General features: G+C 41.4%; 1 protein-coding gene across 1 annotated transcript in view; it reads left to right on the plus strand.

The window, feature by feature from the left end:
• Positions 1–25,423, plus strand: part of LOC126924176 (uncharacterized) — a 193,163-nt gene that overhangs the window by 161,411 nt on the left and 6,329 nt on the right. Inside the window, exon 5 of the mRNA XM_050738390.1 lies at positions 17,256–17,428. Coding sequence (XP_050594347.1) covers positions 17,256–17,428 — 173 coding nt within the window. The remainder of the gene's footprint in view (positions 1–17,255; positions 17,429–25,423) is intronic.

The following is a 25,423-nucleotide window of genomic DNA, read 5'->3' on the forward strand; positions in this document are numbered from 1 at the left end:
TCCTGACGTTCTTTATTAACGGCGTAAAGAACAGTATTGCCCTGAAACCTATCTCCGGCTGCGAGTCGAAATGAATTACACGGTTCGCGTATGCTAACGTGAAACTGGACAGAGGGGCGCAATTAACGATTATTGCGAGGGGAACGGGTGCGAGCGAAAAGCACGAAGCGACCGATTTAACGAGATCAGAGGTTTGTATACAACGCGGCTTTCGCCTCGTTGCTCTATGCAACAATCGTATCGCGTTATGAACGAAGTAATTAACCGGCCGCGTACTCTACGATTAGCTTGACGGTTACAAAATTTTGGGAAATACGGGCCACACGATCGCTCATCGATAATGTTACGATGTAGCTACTTTAATTAGTATGTACGTATCCAGTTCATTACGAGTTAACAAGTCGGTGAATAGCCACTCGGCTAATTGCATCGCGCCTCCTGGCGTCCCCGATTTCTCCAACGAGACCTCTCTCCTTCGTTGTCTACGTTTTTTACGACGCGACCCGAGAGCCTGTGATTAATTAGAACGTATTAATTATTCAAGGGCTGGCCGGATAGATTCGTACGCCTACGTTGCGTCACTTTCGTCCTCGGATTAAAATACGGATGCAGTCGACGATACATTTTCCTTTCTCTCTGCTCGCGTTTTCTTAGTATCTGATAGCGCGAACGATCGTGAATCGTGCATAATCGAAACGGTTAATTTGGATATCCATTGGAAGGGAGGCGGCAATATACACGCAGAACAGACGACGATGCGGGAATAGAAAAAAAATAAAAAGCTCGAGGTCCCCGCGGCGGCGAGCAATTACTTTTGCAATTATTTTTAATAAACTCTCGAGAATTAATTGCGCTAACCCGCTGGGCTGGCCGTTAACGAAACACGACCGGGCACAAAGCATTTCCACGCAGTCGAATGTGAGGAATTCTCTTGGTCCACACCGTTTTTCGACTCTTGCAAATTGCATTCGAACACCTGTCTATCGCGTTCACCGTTCCACTTTGGCGCGAACCAATGGAATGAAAAGAAACGGCTTGTTTATGCTTTGGTAATTGAACGGTCGTGATGAATGAGATGCGTCATTATCATGGCATCGCGTGCGAGGATCCAGTTTAATGAACGAATTATCGAATCCGATTCTCAGACTCTGCTCCTATCGTGTTAATCGTTATATGCCAATTAAATATATTTATGGCCATGGTGGTATACGTAATAATAGTCGAATACAGACGCTTGTAGCGATAAATTGGTCACAGTTTCCCCTAAACGAAGGATCGTTTCTCGTTAGCAGATTTTATAAAGTCACTTTGATTTCACGTTCGCAAATTCGCAAATCGTTGGTAGTTCGATTACGGTGAAAGATGGCGAAATTATCGAGGTAGATCGTGCAGAACGAACCGCGAATTTGGTCAGGACGGAAACCACGGCCACTAGGCTAGGTTTGCGCTGTCACGTTTCTCTCGACGAGTCAGCTCGGGACACGTTCGCGGCACAGCTGCACGTGGATGCACTCGAAAAGAGCCTCGCAGCGAGTTATTGGTTTTGAACAAATACAATAGACGAGCGCGATTGACATAACGATACTCGATCCTCTTCTTTGCCCCCTGGTGAACAAATTTCAAGGCAATTTACCCTGCGCCGCGCTGCCGCTATTTTTCCTTTAAACGTGTTAATTTACAATTAGCGAATTATGAAAATAAAATATTCCTTATTATTTATACAGACCACGTGTGATCGTTGTAAATGTATACCAGTGTTTGTATAGTATTTATCATAATCGACAAGTATATCATTTTGCTCCACGTTCGTATTTCTTACTTACGAATACATGTATTTCTTTTTGATATACGTATGTACTTATCTGTCAGAGATTTACTGCTTTGTCTGGTCAGAACGCGATTTATCTACTTTTATGTATCGCTCACAACGGATAGGTACACGTATACGTGTGTATTATACGATGTGTACACTATGAAATAGCAGGAAGGAATACGTAAAAAGCCAGATATCCATCTAGCGAACCCAAGTCATTAAGTGTTGGTGCGTTGAACTTATCGCAGGAGAAAAATCCGGTGCATTTAAATACCAGAAACACGCAGCCAGTTTTTTATTGCGTCGATACATCGCGGAGTAAAAACCGTACCGATGAACGATAAACGAGCAAAACGGGAAAAAGTGAAGCAGTTCGATCGCGTACATCGGCGAATCCCGACTCGAACATCGACAAATAAAATCGACGCTCTACCTTACATATACCCGAAGCATTAAATTCTTGCGACGAACGTATAAAAAGATCTGCAACCGCTATTTACGTGCATTGATAATGATAAACTCGTCGATCAGTAGAACAAACTTCCAGAGAATGAAACTGACTCGCGTGTACGTTCATAATACTCGGCGTGTTGTGGCGTTGCTAGTTTCACGTTGTCATTCTAATCGATCGAGGGTCGTTCAATTATTCCACCGGCATCAATGTAATTACACGGGCGGCTTCGATCGTTCGCTACCATTCTCTGTTTTCGTTATTACGGGCGGTGATCGCGTTGTTCTCGCCCGTTCTACCGAATCGACGGCGTTTCGTGAAATCGGCTCGCCCGTGGGCAAAAAATTCAGCGAAACCTTTATCGCGGCAGATGAAACGAACAGTTGGACGTCGAACTGCTGCTTGACACGCGAGTATGGTAATAATAAGAGGAAACCAGACTAAACGAAAATTGCGGATAACCAAATGTATAAACGAATATAGGTGGAAAAAAATAAATACTGAATTTTAAAACTGCTCCGCCGCAAAATGAAGCAAGAAACGTGACTTACCGTATTCTTTCCCCGTAGTTCTCATATTGAATCCAGCGTACTTCGTCAGCTTTATACCACGCTAAATCCGTGAAAAATCTGCGGAAAATGGAAACCAGGAAACCCTAGATCCGTAGTTTTGACTATAAACGAATGCAGGGAGAAAAAAACAAGAAAAAGTATCAAGAGCATTCGAAAGTTTCCAAATCGGATCCACCGTACTTCGTCACTTTCGCATCGCCCTAAATCCACGAAAACTCTTCGAAAAATGGAAACGAGAAAAAACATAGATTCAGAATACGGTAAAAAAAATAGAAGCATCAAAAGAATTCCAAATTGTCCAAATCTCCTTTCAAAAATACACACATAGCGAATCCACAAAATATTTCCGTAAGTTCTCGAAAGATTCGCGAGAGACTCTAAGGATAAAGAATGTGTATAAATATTCTCCACTTGTTTCGTCAACTGATGATCAGTAATATTCCTCCCATTCTTCCTCGGTCGCTGGCCACTAAACCTTCCAAGCCTCGTCTTGCTAGCTGGCCGTGAATTTTCAGAAGCATGACGCGTAGCCTTCGACTAACAATATAATATATGAAAACAAGGATTAATTCGCGCGTTTTAATTCGTTATAGTTTCTCAATTTTTTCATTGATTCTTTCAAGTGTCTTCTACCCAGTGTCGTCTCTCAAAATCACAGAAAACCATCCAACCTATCGTATCCATAGCGTGTAAACAGGTAAAAACGCACTGTGTTATACGAAAATCTGTCATTTTCTCGTTGTATTCTTCCGTAAAGCGTTTCCAGTTGCTTTGTACTGTTTCATCGTTGTCCACTCGGTAGCCGCAGACGGACGTTATTTTCGAATCAATTATCCGCGAAAGTAATTAAACCGGCGACGCGCTCAAGCACACTATTTTCCACTGGTAACGCCGCAAAACATTCGAAATTCTCGTCGTAATGGTGAACCCGGTCCTCATAAATCTGTGGTCACCCAGGTCCACCGAGTGTCCTGCGACCGCCATTCCTCTTCGGACGAGATCCCCCTCGGCATTGCAGTCTGTCTGCAGATTCGCGTATGCACTTCCTTCGAAAACCTAACCCACCCACGCGACGCGTTCTCTCTCTCTTTCTCTCTCTCTCTCTCTCTCTCTCCCTCTGCACGTGTTACATGTTTCCGACGCCCAACTTGCCTAGCCAAAGATACTTCCGCCTGATGGTCCGACTAATCGTCCGCCCAGCTGCTGGCCTCTACCAGATTCTATCCGAGGCAAGAACATCTATTCGACTGGATGAACTGTTGCGAATAAACAGCCGTTTATAAATATGTCACCTACTGATTTCGTACGAAACGCGACAATTTATCTAAATTATGAACGAAACTACTAATCGATTAAAGTGTTATATTCGTGCAAGGTTGCGAGGTAATTATATAACAATGGCGTAAAAAGTATAAATTATATAAATTATTAAGCTTGATATAGAGCAGCTGATACAACTGAAAAGTTTCTACAGGTCTCAGAAAGAAAGTTTATGCAATGATAATTTTCGTTTAATTATCAGCGGCAGTGTAACCAAACGTTTATATTCGAGAGAGCCGACGAGGATTTGCATCGAAAAGAAAAAATCTCATCGACGCTCAAGCCGCATTAACCGTTCCGCCAGGCCGAAAGAAACAAAGGAAAGAATGATTTAATCCGCAGACGCAATTAAAAAAGAAAAGTTATCACATTTTTGCCACAAACCGGTGGTATTCAAAAGGCAGAAGCCGCGAAACTTTAGCATTCCACTTCCACTTTATATTAATAGGAATATTAGAATATTGCGATGTTACGAACAAAATTCCTTCAAAACATAAATAGAAACATGGAGAAACAAGTATGGAGAAGCTGGTGCCAAAAAATGTTGCAGAATTTTTCTTTCAGAACGAATATGAAATAAGCCTAAAAAGCGATACTCTGAATTAAAAGGCTCTTTAAAATATTAAATGGAAATTCCGCGTTTTTATCTCCTGGAAATATTATGTTTCCTCCAGAGTTTAGACCAACTTTGGATCAAAGAGCTTAAAATCAAAATCAATGAGCCTAGCTAGGCGAAAGTTTTGTTGAAACTAGTTATCTGCAGCACACGATCGCACGTGCATCGACTCTATAGAGGCATATTCGTCGAATCGTTCGTCTCATTTCGACTGCATATCGCATTTTCCAGTTGGAAAACTAAAGCTCGTGACCGGTGCAAGTTCGGAATAGAAATTGTTAATGTCAGATGACCGACGAGCGTGTCCAAAAACCGAACGGGGAAATTTATGCGAGTTATTCGAGTTATTCGCAAACTAAATTTTCCACCAGCTGTTCTACCCTCCGTCCCTTGCGCTCACGTTCGTGATCGAACTTTCCGATCACAGTCGCCGCCGTTGTAACCGAATCACGAACCTTTTTTTCCTTCGGTGAAAACCTCTGCCAGAGGGGCAAAAAAAACATTTCTCAAATAATCGTGTTCGCCACGTGAGTTGTTTCGATCGATTAACTCGGAATTGCTCGTCTATCGTGAATCATTCAATCGCCAGTACTACTGTTCCGTAGTATGCCGACACGTACTTATTTTTGACGCAATATATACGTTACCGACTGTTCAGAATTTTGGGTCTTAATAGCCAAAATAATGGTATGGGAACAGCAAATTTACACTTAGAATTTATATTAGAATAATTATATATTTATTTGTTAAACGATTTCAAAGATATTCATCGATACACACTTGCACGCGTCTCTGCACTTTCTTCCATACCCGACAGTTAACCGACTGAACAGTTTACATTCATTTGTTTTCGAAACGTGTACTTCCACACACCGATATTCACATACAAGCATTACTACTACGCAGCTAACCTAGTCTAGCACATAAAATTATACATATCTCAATACCGACAATGCGTAAAACGCTTTAAAAATCTATAAATGTAATGTAAAATAAAAATAAATTATCCGAACGCCATAAGGCGAACGGCGACCGATACTAAGGCATACTCTGTCACGGACGTACAATTATACGTAGAATTCGGTGTGACGGTGATAGCGACGGCGTTTCCCGAATATCTCGGAGACTGAGACTAAGCGACGGTTATATGTGTAGGAAAAAGTTGTTCGGAATGTTGAATTTTACAACATACTTAAATTTCGTCGAAATCAGCGAAGTGTACCCTTTTATGCACAATTACCGTCCTTTTCTTCCAGTAAGAAAATCTGGTGCTTTACTTTGCATTTTACTTCTTTTTCTAAAGACTTTTTCATAACTCCCTTCTCATACTTTGTCTAAATATTACTTCTCGTACTATATATTCTTTAGGTATTGTATATACAATGCCTAGGAAAAAAGCTATAAAATATATTAAAGTAGCACGGACGTTTCATGCTTTAGCCGAAAACGACGCGCATTCTACAAATTTTCTAGGTATTATATAAAATTCTAGTATTTTACATTGCACGTTAAATTTGATTTAGTTGTCAAATTCTAGAGAACTTGCAATGGTAATCTAAATAAAATTATTTAACTATCTCAAATATATTATTACCGTCTTTCAGCTGGATAATCTAAATTTACACCGATTCGATGAAAGGGTAGCAATTGCTGTTTCTAATTATTAACTCGTTATTAATCCGCACGCTCTGATCAAATTCGAACACCGTTACTACAAATCAACCGAAATTCTCGGACAATCACGAGCAACGTAATATATTCCATCACTAAATAGGTTGCTTAACATCGATCGTCCTCTCTTACAAAATTAGTTCTTCCGTCGGAACGGTAAATAGGAACACTTGTCAAAGAGAATGGAAGTTAAATGGCGTGGTAAAAAAGAAATCTACGATACATGACACAAGCTGTAAAAACAATGCGCTCGAGTTGGTCCCAGAGCCACGTGCACGGAACTTTGTGTACCAGCGAAATTTCTTGGAAAGTTGGTTCTCAGAGAAAAATTCATTTTCGAAGTGAAAACCCATCGCGAGAAATGGCGAGGAATTATGCAAATGAAGAGCAGCGAGGTTGATTGCGCTAATGCAACGTCGTTTTCTAAACGAAGCGGACCGGATTAGCGAAGAGTGGAGAGATCGTATAAAAATTTTTTACGACATCCAGTTACTTGATGGATTTATGCTTCCGGCTTATAGAAACTCCTTATTTTTACATTTCCCTGGAGAACTCAGTCGTACGATCGTCTACTTATCCGCTGGCAGAATCATCGGCGCGAAATCGAATGAAAACTTTTGAGAGACTGCGTTCCATGCAATTTCGAGGTATTCGATTCGAAGTTTCGTAACGGATCTATAGTCGATGCAAGCACAAACGAATGGAAACGAATCGAATCGACATTTGTTTAGCACGGCACGTTCTAAAGTTTACGACATTGATGAAAATATTTCCTCTTTTTTGGAGACTTCGATATTTAGTTTATTATGAACATATTATACCTGACGAAAATATACGAACGATTACCACAAACGTTTCCGTGTATATAGCGTATATGTTACACGAAGTATCTGGAAATTTCATTGACACGTAGAATAGCGTGAAAGGGTTTAACAACATTCACGAAACTCGTCCTTATTATTTCGATTATCCTGCGTCATCGAACTCGATCACCGACTACAGCACTTGGTTATGGTAATTATTAGTAAAAACACTGAAATATTTATCGATAATAACGAGCCATTATCGTTGCATGACGAAAGCGTTGTCCGTAACGCCAGAGGAGCGTGTTAGTGCGCGATTGCGTGAAAATTAATACACACGGAAAGATCATTTTACAGCAACGGCTATCGTAAAATACGAAACGCTCGTGTAACCATTTACTGGCCATTTCGTGTAAAATTGTGTAAAACTTGACACCATACGTAACTATTACTTACACGAGGGAACATAGGCGAAGCTCCTCTTTCAAAGCATCGACCAACGCGAAAAAGCTTCGATCTCTAAAATACGAATTCTCTTTGCATTCCTCTCGTTCTTTGCTTAATTCCTTAACAACTAAGCAGCTTACGGCAAGTTAAAAATCCGACTACCAAAACCTTTGAAACCACCAACCAGGGCGAAAGGATTTCAATCTGTAAAATACGAACTCTTTGCATTCTTTTCGTTCTTTGTGCAATTCTTCGATAGTTAAGGTACTTATTGCAAGATACACGTTGCAGTACCAAAACCGGAAACTTGTATAAGCCCCCGTGTGTAGTTACATTATGTTCCAAGCACAAAGTTGGGGCGTCGTTACGTGTGTATCGGCTTGCATCCAACTCCCACGAATATGGGAAATAACTCTCGCTCCGCGGATAACACGATTAGCCTGATCGAAAACGTTTCAACTTTGCAAGTCAATCAGCCAACTATTCGGCCTGGTTGAAACCGCCACGAGAACCATACAAATTCGGACCGTCCCATTGGAGACGGTTCTGGTGAAAGTCACTGCTGCTAGATCACGCCAATATTGAGCGACTAATAAATTCATATTACTAACAAATATAGTCTGGTCGCAATGGATGATGTACATGACGCATGGTGTATCAAAGCCTTGCTGGCAATTTTCATAGGCAAACTACGGATTTCTATACAAATTCGCATTTTTATCAATATAATTTTAAACATGCAACTTAGAAGATTTCAACGTCGCTTTGCGGCGTACAGGCTGGGTCTGAAGATGGCAATCACTGACCTTAACTTCGAAGTTTTTGGAAACTCGAAGAGCGTCCATCGATTTACTGTAATCAGCGGTTCGCCCTGTTATTTTCAGCTTCTAAAATTTGTCAACCTGTACGCAGCTGTAAAATCGCCCAGAACCTGGCAGTCCTGTTACACAGATATAACTCAAATTTCTCTTTATCTGACCGGCATTTATCGAGTTTATGAAATCGCAAATGCTCTCAGTGGTGATTTGAATTTATTCGCCGGTTCTATCCATTTTTTTTAAATGCAAATCCACAAAGCTCTGGATAATAACTATTGATCTTGATTTCGTATATACGTCCGCTATACACGTGTACCGTGTATTATGCATTATATGCTCCTTTTTGTTCATTTTTATCTTGCATATTAATGGGAACTTTCCTGTCCAATATATATATAATATATATATAATGTATATAATTATTGATAATAAAAATAATAAAATAGAATTAAATAATATATATTAAGTTATCCGAAAAGTTTCTTTCCTTTCATAAGGTGATAATAGATGAACAACAATTCCTGTTTTATATTATTTTATTGAATTATTCAATTCACTTCGTTATATTTCTATTATTATATTCGTGCATAATTCAATAAGCTAATATAAAACACAAAACATTGTGCGTCTATTATTTCGTTATGAAACAAAAGAAACTTTTCGGACAACCTAATATGTATAAAATAACGAATTATTATTAATGTTATTACTGAAATTGTTTTACTTACTAAATGTTATAGAAATACTCTGGATACTTTACACATTTTTATACATTATTTCCATTCTGCTCATCTTTTCGCTTTCAAATTTCTCATAAGCGCGTAAAAAATCTGTTAATGAATATAAAAAGCCGTTATCATGGCAAGTAGGTTAAGATGATAAAACGTAGCTGAAAAACGCTCTTTCTCCCTTCAACACTCGGGAAAATCATCTTACCACCGTACTTAATAAGCTTCTGTTTACTTGCTACGAAGTTCCCTTTCTCATCAACCATGCAACTATTATAAAGTCAATGGTAGAAGCAGTTTCTACGAAAACGAAGTTTTTGCCCGTGTAAATAAATGTCTGGGAATGCGGTTAGCAAAATTCGTTACAGATACCTTTATAAGCGAGTAAGTTTCAGGTTGACGACGACGCAAACAGTTGTTGGACGAACCAGCAGAAGATACAGTGGTAGTTCATCCGCAGAGAGAAAGAGAAAGAAAGACAGAGACAGAGAGAGGAAGTTCCGGAGAGATGCAGAGAAAGCTCGGGAAAAGACGAGTTTGGCCTCTACGTTACATACGTGCGTCATCGTCTAATTTTGAATTCTCGAAGCGCAACCCAGGATCACGTGATCCAGCGACATGCACCTTCGTCGTTCGAGCAGAGCAAACCACCTTTCGAGGAGCGCGATACCCGGCCGCAACGCGTTACGCCCCTGTTCCGGAAGTAATAACACTGCCGAAACTCGTGTTGCCGCGTACCATGAGCTTGATTCACGCACACCCTCTCACCCCCGTAGTCAGATCCTGAAACGCGGAACTGTTCGAGGCAGATGGAAATTCGCGGTCGGACAAGCAGAAAAGGGTTGTTTGCGAAAAGGGAAAAATGAAAATTCACGAGCATTCGTTCGTGCTTAAAAAAGGGTGGCCCGTTCAAAGGGATATCGTTCAAATGGAGGGTACGCGGATATACGATTGGTTGATAGCGTTGGTACGGGGATTTCGCGTGATTGTTTAGTGCGAACGACTGGATTTTGAGTGCTACAACTATTAGCTTGTCTCAAAAGTTTCTTTCGTTTTATACGGAAATACCAGATGCACGATTCTTCGTATTATTTGCTTCATATTTCTTTATTAAATTACGTGCGATCCATTTTCTTCTATTAAGACAAAGACCACAACGTTTTACAGATTAGGTTTCATGTTCGTATAAAGATGCATTGCTGTAGAAGATTGCAAACAAAATTCTATATTTAATTCTATCGTATTTAATACCATGCTTTTGAATAATTTTTTCGTACTTTTTTATCTTGCACTATATCGTACTGTATATTTTAAAATCTACGACAGTTTTATTTCGCGGTCGAAACTGTTCTATATTCTTATCATCCACCCTTCTGTATGTTGTGTATGTATATTAAAAATGGTTATGGTTAGCGGTTATAATAAAAATTCCTACAATAGGGGAATGAACGAGACTAAGAGCGTACTAGAGGCTAGCACAATAACATTGATATACATAAAGGATTTATCCCTGGGACGCTTAATGACGCGATAAACAAAACGGTAGACTATCGCAAATTAAGCAGAATCCTACAGGCACGAAAGTGGTTTTCGTTTTTGCTCGGCAACAAATTATTAATTCGTTCTAGTAGAGACAATAGGGCACGTAAACTGCATAATTTATAATATTACAGAATTCTCTCTATTTGAACAGTTCGTACAACCCGTATAAATGCCTAGTAATAGTATTATTACGTAAACCCTGGTCTGGCTGCAGGTTCAGCGTGCATTGAAAATTCATCGGGCGAAGAGTGGTCACGTGTTGCACGTTTATTACAAATTTCCGGAACACGGTGTTAAAACAAACGAAACGTTCTCACCCGCAAAATCCGAAACCGAGCACAGCTTCGAGAATTACCCTTAGAAGCGCCATAGTGCGCATACCAAACATCGTATCTGCATCGCGGTTCATATGGAATTTCTGTGTCCATTCAATGGACTTCGCGCACGTCCATACGATAGAAGCAAATATCGAGAAGTGGAACTTTATGAGTGCGTTCGAGTGCTGAAATCTCCAAGTTTATACGCTGCGCGAAGAAAAATTCAACTTTGCTTTCGCGAATTTCATGAACAAAGAAATATCATCGAGTATCGGAAGCTCTCGTAAAGCGAAGGGAAGAGCGGAATTATAGAAGCGATTGGATTTTGCATGTTTCGTATACCGACGATTAAATGGTTCGTGAGCGATAATAAACAAGTTAGCTCTGATTTGAAAAGGGAACCTGCTAAAAAAAGGTTTTTAAATTCATCAGTGGCTGGTGTTAGCATTTTTCATATATAGAACAAACCTGAACTGGCAACAATCTTTAGGTATATCCTTAACCTTTTCTTTCTCTCCCAATAAGTACGATGGAAGTTGTCTTCTTAGTACTGCTAACCCTTCGATTAAGAGAACGCTTCGATCGGTAAGAAACAGCCACGATGATCGATAGATCTCGCTTCGACTCGAAGATGTCTCGGTACGTTCGAACAACAGCCGTCTTAAAACACGGTTCAAGAAAATTTCAAGCAAATAACCGTGTCTCGGGCTTGATTAAAAGAGAAAGAAGAAAAGGCTGGAACTACGAATCTGGCTAAAGCAAATATCGCGAAATTCGGATAAAGGGGACTGGGAGCAAAGCAATTTGCATTCCAATCTCTCACATCTCCGGTGCTCGTCGGCAGCTGAAAAAGCAGCAACAACGAGAAGGTTACAACGAGAAAGTAGCACGTGGAAGGGTCATTCGCTGGGCGGCCGCCGACCCAAAAACTGATCGTCGAAATTTATGCGAGTTGTTCGAGTTGCCGAGGGGTAAATAGCGGTACAACGTTACGCTTTCTCTCTCTCGTTTGTTACAACAGGATGAGCCGAGGCCACCTGCACGATCCATTGGTTTTGCGTGACCGTTTTTGTGTAGCCGATGTATATTCGTGTAGATTAGGTTTCGCGCGACACGAGCGTTAATGAACGAGGAAGTGTCGTTTGCACGGGACACAGGAGGGGAGAAAATTTTCAAATTTGTGTTTACGCCCCGAAGCTAACCAACCCCTTGCTCTCTGCCCTCTACGTTACCAGTTTCTCCGCTACTCTCGTTCACCGAAGCCCCGAGCTAATGAACGCGTAAATGTACCGCTCGTAAATACGCGAGAAATTTATACTCCACGCGCTTCGTCCTCTTCGACTCTTTTTACTCTGTCTATTTCGCTCTGTGTCCACGCTTTTTTTCGTTCTTTTCTCCTCGCTCTCACAGATCAACCGGTTCCGTTCAAACGCAGGATACAGTAACCTTCCTCTGTTTATGCACGCGTTACATTTTGCTTCGTGTTTTGATGTTATTCGGTCGTTCGGCTGTACTTTGATATAACATAGTTAAAAAAATTCGGTTCGAAGAAAAGGATTAAGGATGTATCTAACAAGTAAAATATAACTGCTACTTCTGAGAACGATATTTCTCAAAAAAGTGGCAATTAGTATTTTTTCAGACAACTCGATGAATCTAATAAACAAAGACGCGGTTTTAGTAATTCATTGATAAATTGGATACTAACATTGTTCCTATATAAAAGACAAAAAAAAGTTGAAAATGCTTCGTCAAAAAATTCAAACGTATTATTCCTTACGATCCCTAAATGAGTTCTACGACATTCTACAAAATCCAATAGCTAACGAGTCTTTCTCTCGAGAATTTTCACGCGCGTTACTCCCTCATTTCGTAATTAAAAAAAGGTATTCGACTTACAATAAGCGTGAATCGACTGGTTTCCCTGGCGTCGAGCCGTCTCCACTTACAAACAGCTGCGCTGAAAGAATCCCGTGCATTTATTGTCACGTCGTTCCTCCAAAGAAGGCGGTGGATCGAAATAAGCAAGCGAAAGAGCGAAACGCGTAAAAAGGCAAAAGAGAGCATCGGTGTGTGAAAGCATAGGGTGAATTGCATATAGAAAAAGAAGCGTACACACGCTTCGGGCCGATATTACAGCGAGCCATGCAATGTATATACAAGGTAATTTTCTCAGTCGTATAGATAGGTACGTTTCGGTTGGGTGCGACCCGGTGCCACCAGCCACAACCTCCATTCGCGGCTTCCCTTTCTCCCTGACCAGCCACCCTTAGCCTTTCGGTCCGTCGAACCTCGTTCACTTCCGACCGTAACAGGGAAAAAGAAAAGCACGGGCGAAAGAGAGGAGATTCGGTCTCGTAACAAGAAAGCGCAACCAACTTTCGTCCATGCTTTGCTTCTGTCTACCAAATTCGCGCGAATAAAGAAGAACCGGTCGAGAAGTACGGTTTCTCTCTTTTTCTGCTGTTCGTTACTGGCTGTGCACTGATGTTCTGGTCGAACGAGACAAAGGTAGAACAAGTTCTTTGTTCCGTTTTTTATTCACCTGCGAGGTTAAGGGTCGTCGCAAGTGAGCGACTCCCGTCACGTTTACAGTCGCGTTAATTCGACGTCGAATCCTAAAGAGATTTACGCGTGACGCAACTTTCGACGACAAATTTGTGTCATACTCGCCCTCGACTGCAAAAACGATGCACGCAGCTCGCATACAACGGGTGCGAAACAACTGAAACCGATCGATGGTACTTGTTTGCGTGGGTTGAGTCGCGCGTGTGTATTCGGATTTCAAAAGACTCGGTGAACTGGGATAATGGATAGCTAGCGAACTCGATCATAGGATCCCGGCCATTATCTATGCGGGCGAGTTATCCAGTGAAATTGGAAATTTTCACGGCTGCGTTCCACATTCCGTTACGTACATATTTCCAGAGAAAGTAGAACTCTGGTAACGTGTGTTCCCTGAGTTTACGGAAGGGGTTTGTTCAGAACGCGTTCTCGAGTACCTAACATTATTGGCGACCCCGAGTATAACGCTTTATTAGATTCTTTTCCGCCGAGTATGAGATATCCAGGGAGAGAAAGTTGGCGCTCTTACTGCAAAACTACGCGAGTCTGACGACCTACTCGAGCCCCGTTACCGATTAATTAGACGATCGTCTTTCCAACAACGATGTTAATTAGAGATTATTACTAATCGAGCGTCCTTGTTTTACAAGGAGAAACTGGCTGATCCTAGGAAGTACTTTGAGAAACGTATTAGAGGAAGGAAAACGGACTGGTCTCCTCATTCCTGTTTCGGTCTAGTATCTTTTCAACTATCTAGCTGTCTTATAAGTTCGCATAAGATCTACATATTTAATCAACGAAGCGTACTTCCGTTCGCAAGCATTAGTATACGTGCGGAAACTCGGATAAAGCTGGAAAATCGTTAAAAGACTTGTTAAACCCTTCGTTATCTTGTTTGAAACTACGAGCTATAACGAATCCATATATTCTATGTTATGATAACAGTCTCCTAAATAATCCTTGTCGGATTATTAAATATTTTTATCGGTCGATGCTCCGTTAATCATCTAACCCCTCTATGTACCTTATATGTGATTGTTGGGAATTGTAGATCTTAATCGCCGAAATAAATGTATAGGAACACTTAAATTACATTTAGAATTGATATCAAAATAGTTTCAGATTTATTATGTGTGATTTACAAGATATTCGTCGATACATATTTGCACGCGTCTCAGCACTCTCTTTGTCTCATCATCTTCTTTACCACACTACCAACGAAACAATTGCATTCATATGTTTTACGAGACGCTGTGCACGCATATTCATATATGTGTGTCACTGCTACGCGGCTAGTCTAGTGTAGCACACAAAATTACACGTATCTCGATAGTTGTTTGAACAACCTGATAGATTCTTCTATTCCCGAGGACCGTGAAATTCTTTTCGCTTCGTTTTGTCCTTTTCTTGTTCTTCTTTTCCTTTTTCGCTATTAGCGTTCGTGTTTCGTTCGATAGGAACCCAGTACTTTTACCACAGACGCTGATAATCGATTGGAAACCATAATTGGAAGTTGCCACCGTACGTGAAACAATTAATTAGACCTTAATTAGCGCTCGGCCCAGTTTCAAAGCTTCGACAGTGGGTAGGTTCCAGAGGAAGCTGCAACTTCGACATCGTATTACCCTCGAAAACTCGTGAAGAAGATAAAAGAACAGGGTTCGTCGCTATTCTATTTGATCCTTTTCTGTCGCTCGTTGACAGGACCTTATCAGTATGTAATTATCTTGCCGCGCTCTAGAATACGATACGGCTCTAATTGCCCTTTTCCGATAAAGTTAATTCATTTAATCTACGTGTCACCTGAACACTCGCAATTAGCGTGTATCGTGTTACATTAACTTCCAGGTTCCACGCTTACAATCTCACGATATCGTAGAATTCAAATTCGTTTTTCTTCGAAGATATCTTGAAACGTTTATACGTTCTTCCTTTCTCTCTTTAACTTCCCCTGGAACAAAACTCTAAACCTTGCTACAGAGGAGATGCATAAAACGACGATTGTCCGAAAAATATTTCAATTGTATATAATCGTATATCTTCGCGTAACGATATTACGTAGCGATGTTCTAAATGCAAGAAAATAACCGATAAAGAAATCCGATTCCACGACGACGCTTTAATTTAGAAGTTTCGCTGTATCGTGAGAGATACGAGCCTTATCGAATTGCCATTTTCCAGCAGCACAAAAACCCAGAAATATTTCATAAAATCGGATGTCTACTCGCTTCCACGTAGGAAAACACGTAGCAAGAATACTCTGTCCCATATCTATCAGCCCTAGTAGGATATCGAAGGCGTTCCGATAAGATAGAGAAAAATATTCAAAGCTATCGGCGTGCCAGGTACCGTCTTTTATCCCATTCACGGCGTGCGTTCACCTCGATAACCATAGCGAACTTTTGCCCGCTTTTTGGCCGGCTTCCGGTACACATTCGACAAAAGCAGCCTGTCATCCGACTCGCTTTTCTCCCGCTGAATGAAAAAGAAAGCGCGGACGAGCCACGGAGAATGGCAGAGCAAAAACGTGGAAGCAGAATGAAGGCACGGGCCCACGGAACCGCCATAAAGTCTCGTTCCCTTTAATCTGGTTGAACCGATCGACCTGATCAATCGCGACTGTGGACCCGATACTTCGTCGATGTACGTCCCTCGGGATATCCTCCGCGGCAGAGAACTAATCACGGAGTGGAAACTCGACGCAGTTCGAGACTGGTGGCTCGGTCGGATTGTCGCGTTTGAAAATTTCATTCGACAACGTTGGCCAAGCATTTCCGCGACCGACGCGCGAAATTGAGTTTCATACGTACTCGTGAATCCGAATGAATCGGACGCCAAGGCATTGTCTCGTATCGAGATCGTGTAACGCTCGTGAAAATGTGCCACTCTCGTTACCGATACTCAGCACACGCGTATTAATCGTATCGAACGTGGATATTCAATTCAGAAGTATTCCACCATATACCTATCGAGTTTCCCAATTTCTCTATAACGTATGCGAAATGGAATTTCAAGGACGTTTATAAAACGTTGAGCAATTCGCCATTCGTGTTCCGTTTATTTCACGTAGCTATTACCCGGCGTTATTATCGGGTAATTTAAACGAGCTTTGTCGCCCGAGAATGCCCAAGTTTGACGCTGAACCAAACTTGAATCCGGCTATTGGATCCCGCTGCGTCGATACGAATTTCTGAACCGATAACGAAGCAACATAGCACGCCAGTTGCACCAGCTACCAACGGCTGCTTTAGTGGCACTGTAACCATATTCCCGTATATCTGACCGTGTCGCAAATTTATTACGAATCCGCTCTCGAAGAAATAGCAGCAAAACTCTGTGTCTAATCTGTTTTATAATTTGCTACGTAATACGGGGTATAAAATACATCGATCATGAAGATACAAATGACAAGCTTAATTTGGAAAAAATTAATTTTCTCGCTTTTCTTTTTCGTGGATTGATACAGGTGATGGAAATACGCTAGTTGATACTATAAATTCACGTTCGTGGAAAGAACGTGGCTTGGTATTAATTCCACGTAATCGTATCTCAGGACGTTCTTCGTATTCACCGCTTTCTTCGTTTGTTACAGCTGCGAGAGTACACGCTAACCGAAACTTATCACGAAGACGACGTCGAGGTGGAGTTCGTCAGCAACGACAATCTACCAGCGAACAGTCCGACCCCTAGGGGGATCGACCCGAACAGGGACCTGAACGAGGCCATCGCCGAGGAGCGGAAGGAAATGGACACTCAGAGATACAGGTACGTTGCTCGCTCGTTCGTTTTTATCGAATTCCTCTTCTCGAATTGTCTTAGCAACGCGAATAGCAAGGGACCAGGAAATACGAAACACGAGGGACAATTTCAAAATTTCGTGACAACAATGAAAATCTTTCGAGCATATAGTTGGCGATAGAGTCGGACAAGAGAATCTAGTTGATCGCGAAAACAATATCGACAGACGTACCAATGTTAAAGGTTATAAAAATATGACAGGCAAATTTGATACTCGCATAAAGAACAGTCGGATCTGGTCGACTAACAAACGTGTGACAGTGTGGAGACAGAATGAGAGAACTTGAAATAGTACATCGTAGAGAAAAAGCAAAGAGTGGGAAGATGCTTTCTTAATCTTTCCAAGGTTCTTCATAGATAATATCTATCTTACGTTCTTCTGGCTTTTGTAACTGCGATTCTACTGTACCTCTCGTTCCCCTTCGTATCATTACGAAATCCTTTGGCCTTCCTTTCTACTTTTCGTTTTTCGCTCTATTTCTCTCTTTAACTTTTACGATCAAGCTGGGCCAGTTTCATAGAGGAAGTTCATCTTTTCCCATCTCTGCAATCCCGCTGGCGAGCTGGCTTTGTGCAACGAGAAATGCACGCAGAATCGTTATTTCCCTCTACTTTCTCACGTAGCGCAGGCATTTGAAAAACTTTCCTGAAAGTTGAGCAAATTTTTCACTCCGACCTCCCTTTTAACCCCATTGAGAAATTTGACCTGGTATTTCTCTAGGCGCTTCCTGAATTAGAGTAATTGCACTGTGTAAACACGGAAAACACGATCGACCGGCAACACCCACGTTTCGCTGCCCTGCTTTATCCGGAATGCGTGCGTTAACACTCGACGAACTCCTGCAACGCGAAACGAAAGCTATAGACACTTTAACGTGTAACTGTAAAGTCTCGAAGCACAGCGGAAATCATAAACATCCTTGTAACTTTGTTCTCAAGTTCTAATCTGCGAGTCGTAATTCTAACCGCGATATTCGATAATTTCCAGACGTATCTGATAACGAGTTTCTGTTTTATCAAACGCTTCGATATGATAGAAAGTAATCTCTCGAATTAATTACAAAGATAAATACGACGCACGGTTTTGCCCTGCTAAACGGATTTTCCACCTTACGACTACCCAAAAGTAAATGTATTTTCATTTGTACGATACCAGTTAAAAGCGAAACTAAAGTAGAGTGGCGAACGAATTTATCCAAGTGCACGTGCGAAACATTCTCGTATCGATTTACGAAGACGGTGCACACGTTTGTGAAACTATTTCGTAACAGGTAGACCATAAGTCTCGTATATTTTCGCGCGATCCGTTTAACACACGACCGCCAACTTTCATCTCCTATGCCGGATATTATTCTTGCGGATACTATTTATCCGCCGTAAAACGAAACCCATGAAAATGCAATAAGAGACGACCGCGAATCAGGCGCGCTTCCGGCCGTCGATTCTCTTGGGTCAGCGTATACATTTGACATCTGATGTTCGATAACGATATTACTTTTCGCGGACTTGGCAGATTCTTAGTGGCAATTTCTGCGATACTCCCAGTACAAAGTAGAGTGCCCTTATCGTCGTAATATCCGGCCCGGGCCCGCCGACACGATCATCTCGAAACGAACGATCTCGTCGTAACTTTTCCCTTACTTTATACTTTCCCCTATACTTTACCCCGCTTCCACTCTCCTCCATCTTCGCTTTCCTTTCCGATCTTTCGTTCGCTCCACCGTCCCTTTTTCGGGGATAGCAATTTTTATCGAATCAAGGTCTCCGTACGACAGGCACGGCTAGAGTCTTTCGTCTTGTCGAATCGAATCGCGACCACTCGACGTAACGTTCAACCTGGAAATTATCGATTAAAGTCGATGAAATTTCATTTGTACGAAAGCAGAGGTCCATGTTCCGTTTTTTAAATCGCTAGGTCGATGCGTATTTAAGTTTCCTTTTTCCAGGACTTGAATTTCGCTGCTAATTTCGCAACTAAGAAAGTTAGGGAGATTTGTAATAAAAATATCAAAATTCTGTCATCGACTGTCACGAATAATCGGAATAGCAGAATAATTTTCTCGCATTAGCTTAAACTTGGTAAGGATATTCGTCGAATTTTCACCTGTACGATTTTTAACGTGTAAATTATTCGAGACGAAAGGTATAGGTGGGCAGACAACTTGGTTCGAAGAACGTTTAATTCTAAAATAATTATTCTAAATTCGAAATAATCTGTGATAGACACTCAAATCCTTTGTGACAGTGAGAACGTATCGATACCTGTTAATCGATTGACAGACGGTAACTGACTTTCCCTTCTTCTGTCACACCGTATCGTTTAGATCTACAGATTGGAAAATGTCTATATCCTTCGCGTCTATGTCAACAGTTCAACACCCTTCGTCTACCATGTGACCACGTATTTCGGAAATCTCAAAACAGCAAGAATTCGACAATTAGATCGACTGGAATCAATAAACCAAGGAATCGCGATACAAACGTTATTGGGAGGAAAACGCTGTATCGATCGGTGGAATAAATTTTTCAGCCGAGCTGCGGGCAATTGTTTCAGTTCCCCTCGTCGAAACAGTGTGATACCTGCGACCAACGTCACTGCAGACCAGCGACAAGCGTAAAATACGTTGCTTCGGGTGCGAAACTTTTAACCAAATTGGAACAACGTGCAGACGAATTTACTTTTTTTCCGGCATATACGCAACTACCTTGAATTCGATGCCTCGAAAACGTGAAACGCCTGATCAAGCTTATGCCGTACTGCACAGCCTACAAAACTTTTCAATCTACGCTTTGAAAACCCGATCACCGATCTTCAACCAACATTTTTTAGCAGTTTAATCGATCGGTCGAGAAAGCTGGCCTTTCGTCTCGCTAGTCTCGTGACAAAAATACCGAAATTGCCGAATCATATTTTAAGAGCCACGGTCTCATGTATTTTACTTGAGCGCGTGTTTCTGCGTGTACAGAACGTTAATGACAAGTTCCATAGAGAAGCTGTCACGACAGGTGCAACAGCTCATCGAGGAAACAGCTTTAGAAACGTTTCTATAGACGTCGGCTACCCCGAACAATGTCGCTCAACGTTAAAAAAGAAGTGTGTCGCTGGCCAACTACGAGGCTATATTGAATAATACTGCATACAATATCCTAGGTGCCATTCACTCGAGTGACCCACTTTCCTTTTTCAAACGTAATCGCGAAAAAGAAGATCTTGCCGATTATTAGAATGACGAATTCCAAGCGAGCTATGGTAGGTGAGGAAAGTATAGCGAGATCGTAAAATAAAGCGTTAAGTAGTTTTCTGAATCGGACACAGTTTAACAAAAAGAATCATCTTTCTATTCGTATTTGGGTCTCTTTAACGTGCTTAATTTCCGGCAACGCATTTAAACGGTTTCTTAATGTTGATAATTTTGGATCTTAATTGCCGAAATAATGGTAAAGAAACGTTAAGTTTACACTTAGTATTTATATTAAAATAGTTATAGATTTATTTGATAAACGATTTCAAAGATATTCGTCGATACACATTTACACACGCCTCAGCACTTTCTTTGTCTCACTTTCTTCCATACCAGACTGTTAAGTGAACAGTTTACATCCCTTGGTTTTCGAGACGCCGCGCACACACATACTTCCACACATATTCACATACACGTATCACTACTACGCAGTCAATCTAGTCTAGCACACAAAATTATACATATCTCAATACTGAACAAAGTATTCGAAACTAGAAAAAGTGAAGTAATCGAAGTAATCGATACGAAGGAATATCATTTAACTCGATACTTTATACGACAATCCGCTGTATTATCCACTGTATGAGATACGTATTTTGAAATTTGTACTGTAAAATTCACGTAGTTGAAAGTTTGCAAACCACGTTAAACTCTGAAGCTTTGTTAAAGGTAAAACGTGTTCCAAGCTTTTAGCGGTACTGTACAGCGTCACCGGAACGAATCTCAGATATTTTACAGTTTTTATTTTTACAGAGAAATAGATTGGCATTAGCGATGCGCTTAAACCGAAATATACACAGTAGGTACGCTTAAAGCTTCTCTAGTTCGATCCTGATCAAACGTTACTTGTCCGGATCTCCACTCGTTACGCTCCTCTCGAACTAGATTCCAAGTGGAAAACGAATTGTAACTGGCGATTCTCCATATCTTGCATTTCGCTGGTAATAAAGTAACGACGTGTACGCACGGTTTCCAATCGAATGGGAGAATAGACGTTGATGAAAACAGAGAGGAGAGAAAAATAGACGAAGATGCAGATTACGATGATTGTCGGGATACGGATGAAAGGCCGGCAGTTCAAGCCCGAGGGTACGAGGTCGATTACCAAAAACGACGATCGGCACTCAAAGCCAGAGTGACCAGATAGCATCGTGTGCGATCGAATCTCGGACGTTCTTGCGTTTCGTCGACTTTCGTCCTTATTGATACGTACTTTTCCCCGCCCCGATTCGATAGATCGTTTGTAAGACTACGAAAAGCGCGATAATTGCAGACTCGATCGCACTTATCTTCCGAAGGAACGTTGCAGTTACTGCGATCGAGGAATTTTGCCACTCTGCGAGAAATTCTTGGAACGAATGATAGTTGCGGAATGTCGGACGATTTTGGGAAGATATTTAAATTAGGTCAAACGTGGATGTGGAATTTTTATTGCTTTCGGGTGGGGGAAACGAGGCAACTTTAAAACGATGTCACGGATAGATGCAACGATTCATAGAATTTGAACGGTTATTGTAAAAATGTCTTTGCGGATATGGAAATTTATGCGCGTTATTAAAATAAAATGGTTCGAAATTTCCTCGCTACCGTAATTGGTTACGACAATGATGGTATTGGTGAAACGAATTGAGAAACGTAGCTTTTGGTAAATGTACTTTAAGCGAATTTACCGTCAATAACGTTAAATGTCTTGTAACTTTTACGTAGATTTTCGGATTTGTTTGAAACTTTATCAAGATAACAAGAATAGTTGTGTCTCGTTATATCGTTAATAAAGTTTCACCAAGTTCTATGAAACGCGCATAATGTAGCCGTAAGAGTTTCCCAAGGTAAATATCCAACTACTTTTCTAAATCTCATAAATAAGCATTGACACGAATTAATCCACCGTAAAGTAAATATTATAGGAATAAATAAACACGTGATAACGAACGAACCGCGGCTTCAACCGTGCGTGGCAGCTGTTATGGTTGAAAAAAAATTTCAGGCACCGACGATTCTCCCGGCTTGACGCTCCTCGCATTCGAAGATCCAACATAAACAAACAGGTTTATATATTCAGTTGCCAGAGAGAAAGAGAGAGAGAGAGACTTTTTTTAAATTAGAAGGGTTGCTCTTTTTCCATGAATGCAGAATGAAACTCAATTACTTCGTAAAGAAGATCCAGCTTTCCTGCGAATGTTCGATCAGATTACGATTAATTACTATTCGTGATGAGTGTCCTTTGACGATGCAGCAAATCAAATATCGCGAATATCGTATTCGTTTCTGTTATCAAACGTATTCCGCTTTTTCGCAGAATTAACATTAATTCCGTAGCGTGTTATGCCACGTACGAATTATCGCTGGAATTTCAATAGAAAAAGATGGGGAAAGCAAAAAGATGGAAATATTCGAACGAAACAGCAAACAACGATTCGTCGATGGCTCGTTCTAAAAGAAAAAATTCTGTAAGCTTCGCGATGGACTACTTTCCTCGACATATCCACCGAACGTCCTCATATTTTTTGCAGAGTCGTCGAAAGCAGCAGAAACCGGAATTTAGCGTCGACTGGCGGACGCGAATTTATGCCTCCGTGAGCATTTGCATTTTAAAATTGTCAAGCTCCGGCTGTGCACGGTAATGAGCTATCTGAATTGCAAATTCAGATATAATAACGCGCTTTCGTAAATATATTTTCAATTACCCGCGAAGGTGACGTTACGCTTAATTGACCTTTCCGTTTACGCGAGCAAATCGCCCATCGAGTTTTCGAAAACGCTCCCCTGGCTACATCGGCCAATTTTCCTATCAAACGGTCGGTTCAAACTTCCGAACAGGCTGTTGCGCATCCCAGCCACCGGCTGTAATTTCGTTTCGCGGATCCTACGTGAAACGCTCACCCTGTTTACAATCTTGCTTTTCTACATCAAAGTCCCGATCATGGAATTAATTTTCCAACTAAAAATCCCAGAACATTACATCGTTGATATAAAACGAGAATCATTGGAAACGATAAGTTGACCGTAGATGTTTGCGCATTTGTAGCCAGTTTAAATGAGAACAAATTTTAAATTCGACGTTCGTTGCGTGTTGAGTTTTTGCATCATTTTTTTCTTTTTTCGTATCAGTTGTGCGATCCTCAGACATTTTGTCACTTTTTGATCGTCATTACACGCTAATGTTTGCAATAATGCTGAATTGCACGAATATTCGCAGTTTTACGATAGAAAATTACACCTTACATCCATCACACGGTGAAAAATAACTGTTCTTTCGTAGCCTATTTCGCCTTGAAATAAAAGAAGAGAAACTTCCTAAGCCTAACGAGCCACGAAAGCTTCATTGTTGACGTTAGCTGGTTTTTCCAAGAAAATGCAAAATTATCACCGCTCTCAGGATGCTTCTATGCCAAAAGCTTCTCGGCACGGCTTCTTACATCCCACGGTTTAATGTGCACGGCAATTAAGACAGAGGGTAAGATTATCGTGCGGCAACACATTAAAAATGTTATAACCGGCGAGAAATTAGCGAGAACTGGGTCAACGCTAAGTCGCGCGGGTAAAACGATTCTCGGAAAAACGAAAGGATGGATCGTGCTTCGATGCCGGTTAATGTCGATAAATACCGCGAAAATTTCGAGTGTTTTCCTCTTCGTTTGCTCGTATCTTTTCCACCAGAGCGGAGGAGAACGGGGGAATAATTTAATTCTGACAAAACGCTAGTCTTATATTCTCACTGTGTATCGCGACAAGTTCTTTTTTCACAACCTACGATGCTCGGCGGAGATTAGGCGAAAAAAGACGTGAAAAATAGTCGCGCCAGATCCACCGTGACTATAAATAATCGCGCAAAGCGAATAACGACGACGTTAATAAATTCGAATATTAACGAGACCATTAATAGCAAGGACGGCGCAAATGAGCTTCGCGGAATCTTCCTTTTTCCCACGACGAGCAGCGGTGCTTTTATCGAAATAGTTATCTGGCGACGTACGTCGTGTGAAAAATTCATTTTCACGACACGATCGCTTCGTCGAGACGTCGCGACTCGTCGACCGAGAAAATCGCGTCTCGATCGATCCTCCAAGGACTGCGCTGCGTCGAAGTGCTTGCCTCAAAAGGCGAATCTCCGGTTATTTTCGAGCCTCTGCCGACCGAACGACTCGTAACTCACGACGAACGATCAGAGAAGGAATAAACCGACGAAACAAAATTCTCAAGCGAGATTTTGCCACGAGAATCGTTCGCGAGAGCCAATTCGCCGGTGTATCCCGAGGCCTGGCGAGTGTCTCCACGGCGGAATTGTCGGACGAAATTGAAATCATGCAAATGCTAGGGAAATAAATTAAAAACGTACACAGGAGCGCGTCAGCCTGCCTGTCTACCTGATCCCCGTAAATTGGAAAAAGCTACGCGGTGGACTTAAACTTCTCGGGTTAGGTCTATTTTCCGAATGGGCAACCATCGGCGAGTGAGATTGCACCGTCTACTTTGGTCGATGAGGAGAACTCGTTTCGCCGATGATTTTCAGTTCTAGGTTGCTCGTCGGGAAACTCGAGCTCGCCCAAGACCGACATCGTCTAATACTAAGAAACACGAGAAGATCGAAAATTCCAGAGCGCAGAGTAGAAAGATAGGGGAACGAGCAAAGAGGGATGAATAAGTTTCGGTTTGTGAAACAGAAATCTCGCTTCTTCTCTTTTCTCTCGACACCTCATTGCTCCGTTCTTTTTATCTC

The sequence above is a fragment of the Bombus affinis genome, chromosome 14, assembly GCF_024516045.1.
Source record: "Bombus affinis isolate iyBomAffi1 chromosome 14, iyBomAffi1.2, whole genome shotgun sequence".
In the NCBI taxonomy this organism is placed as follows: Eukaryota; Metazoa; Arthropoda; class Insecta; order Hymenoptera; family Apidae; genus Bombus; species Bombus affinis.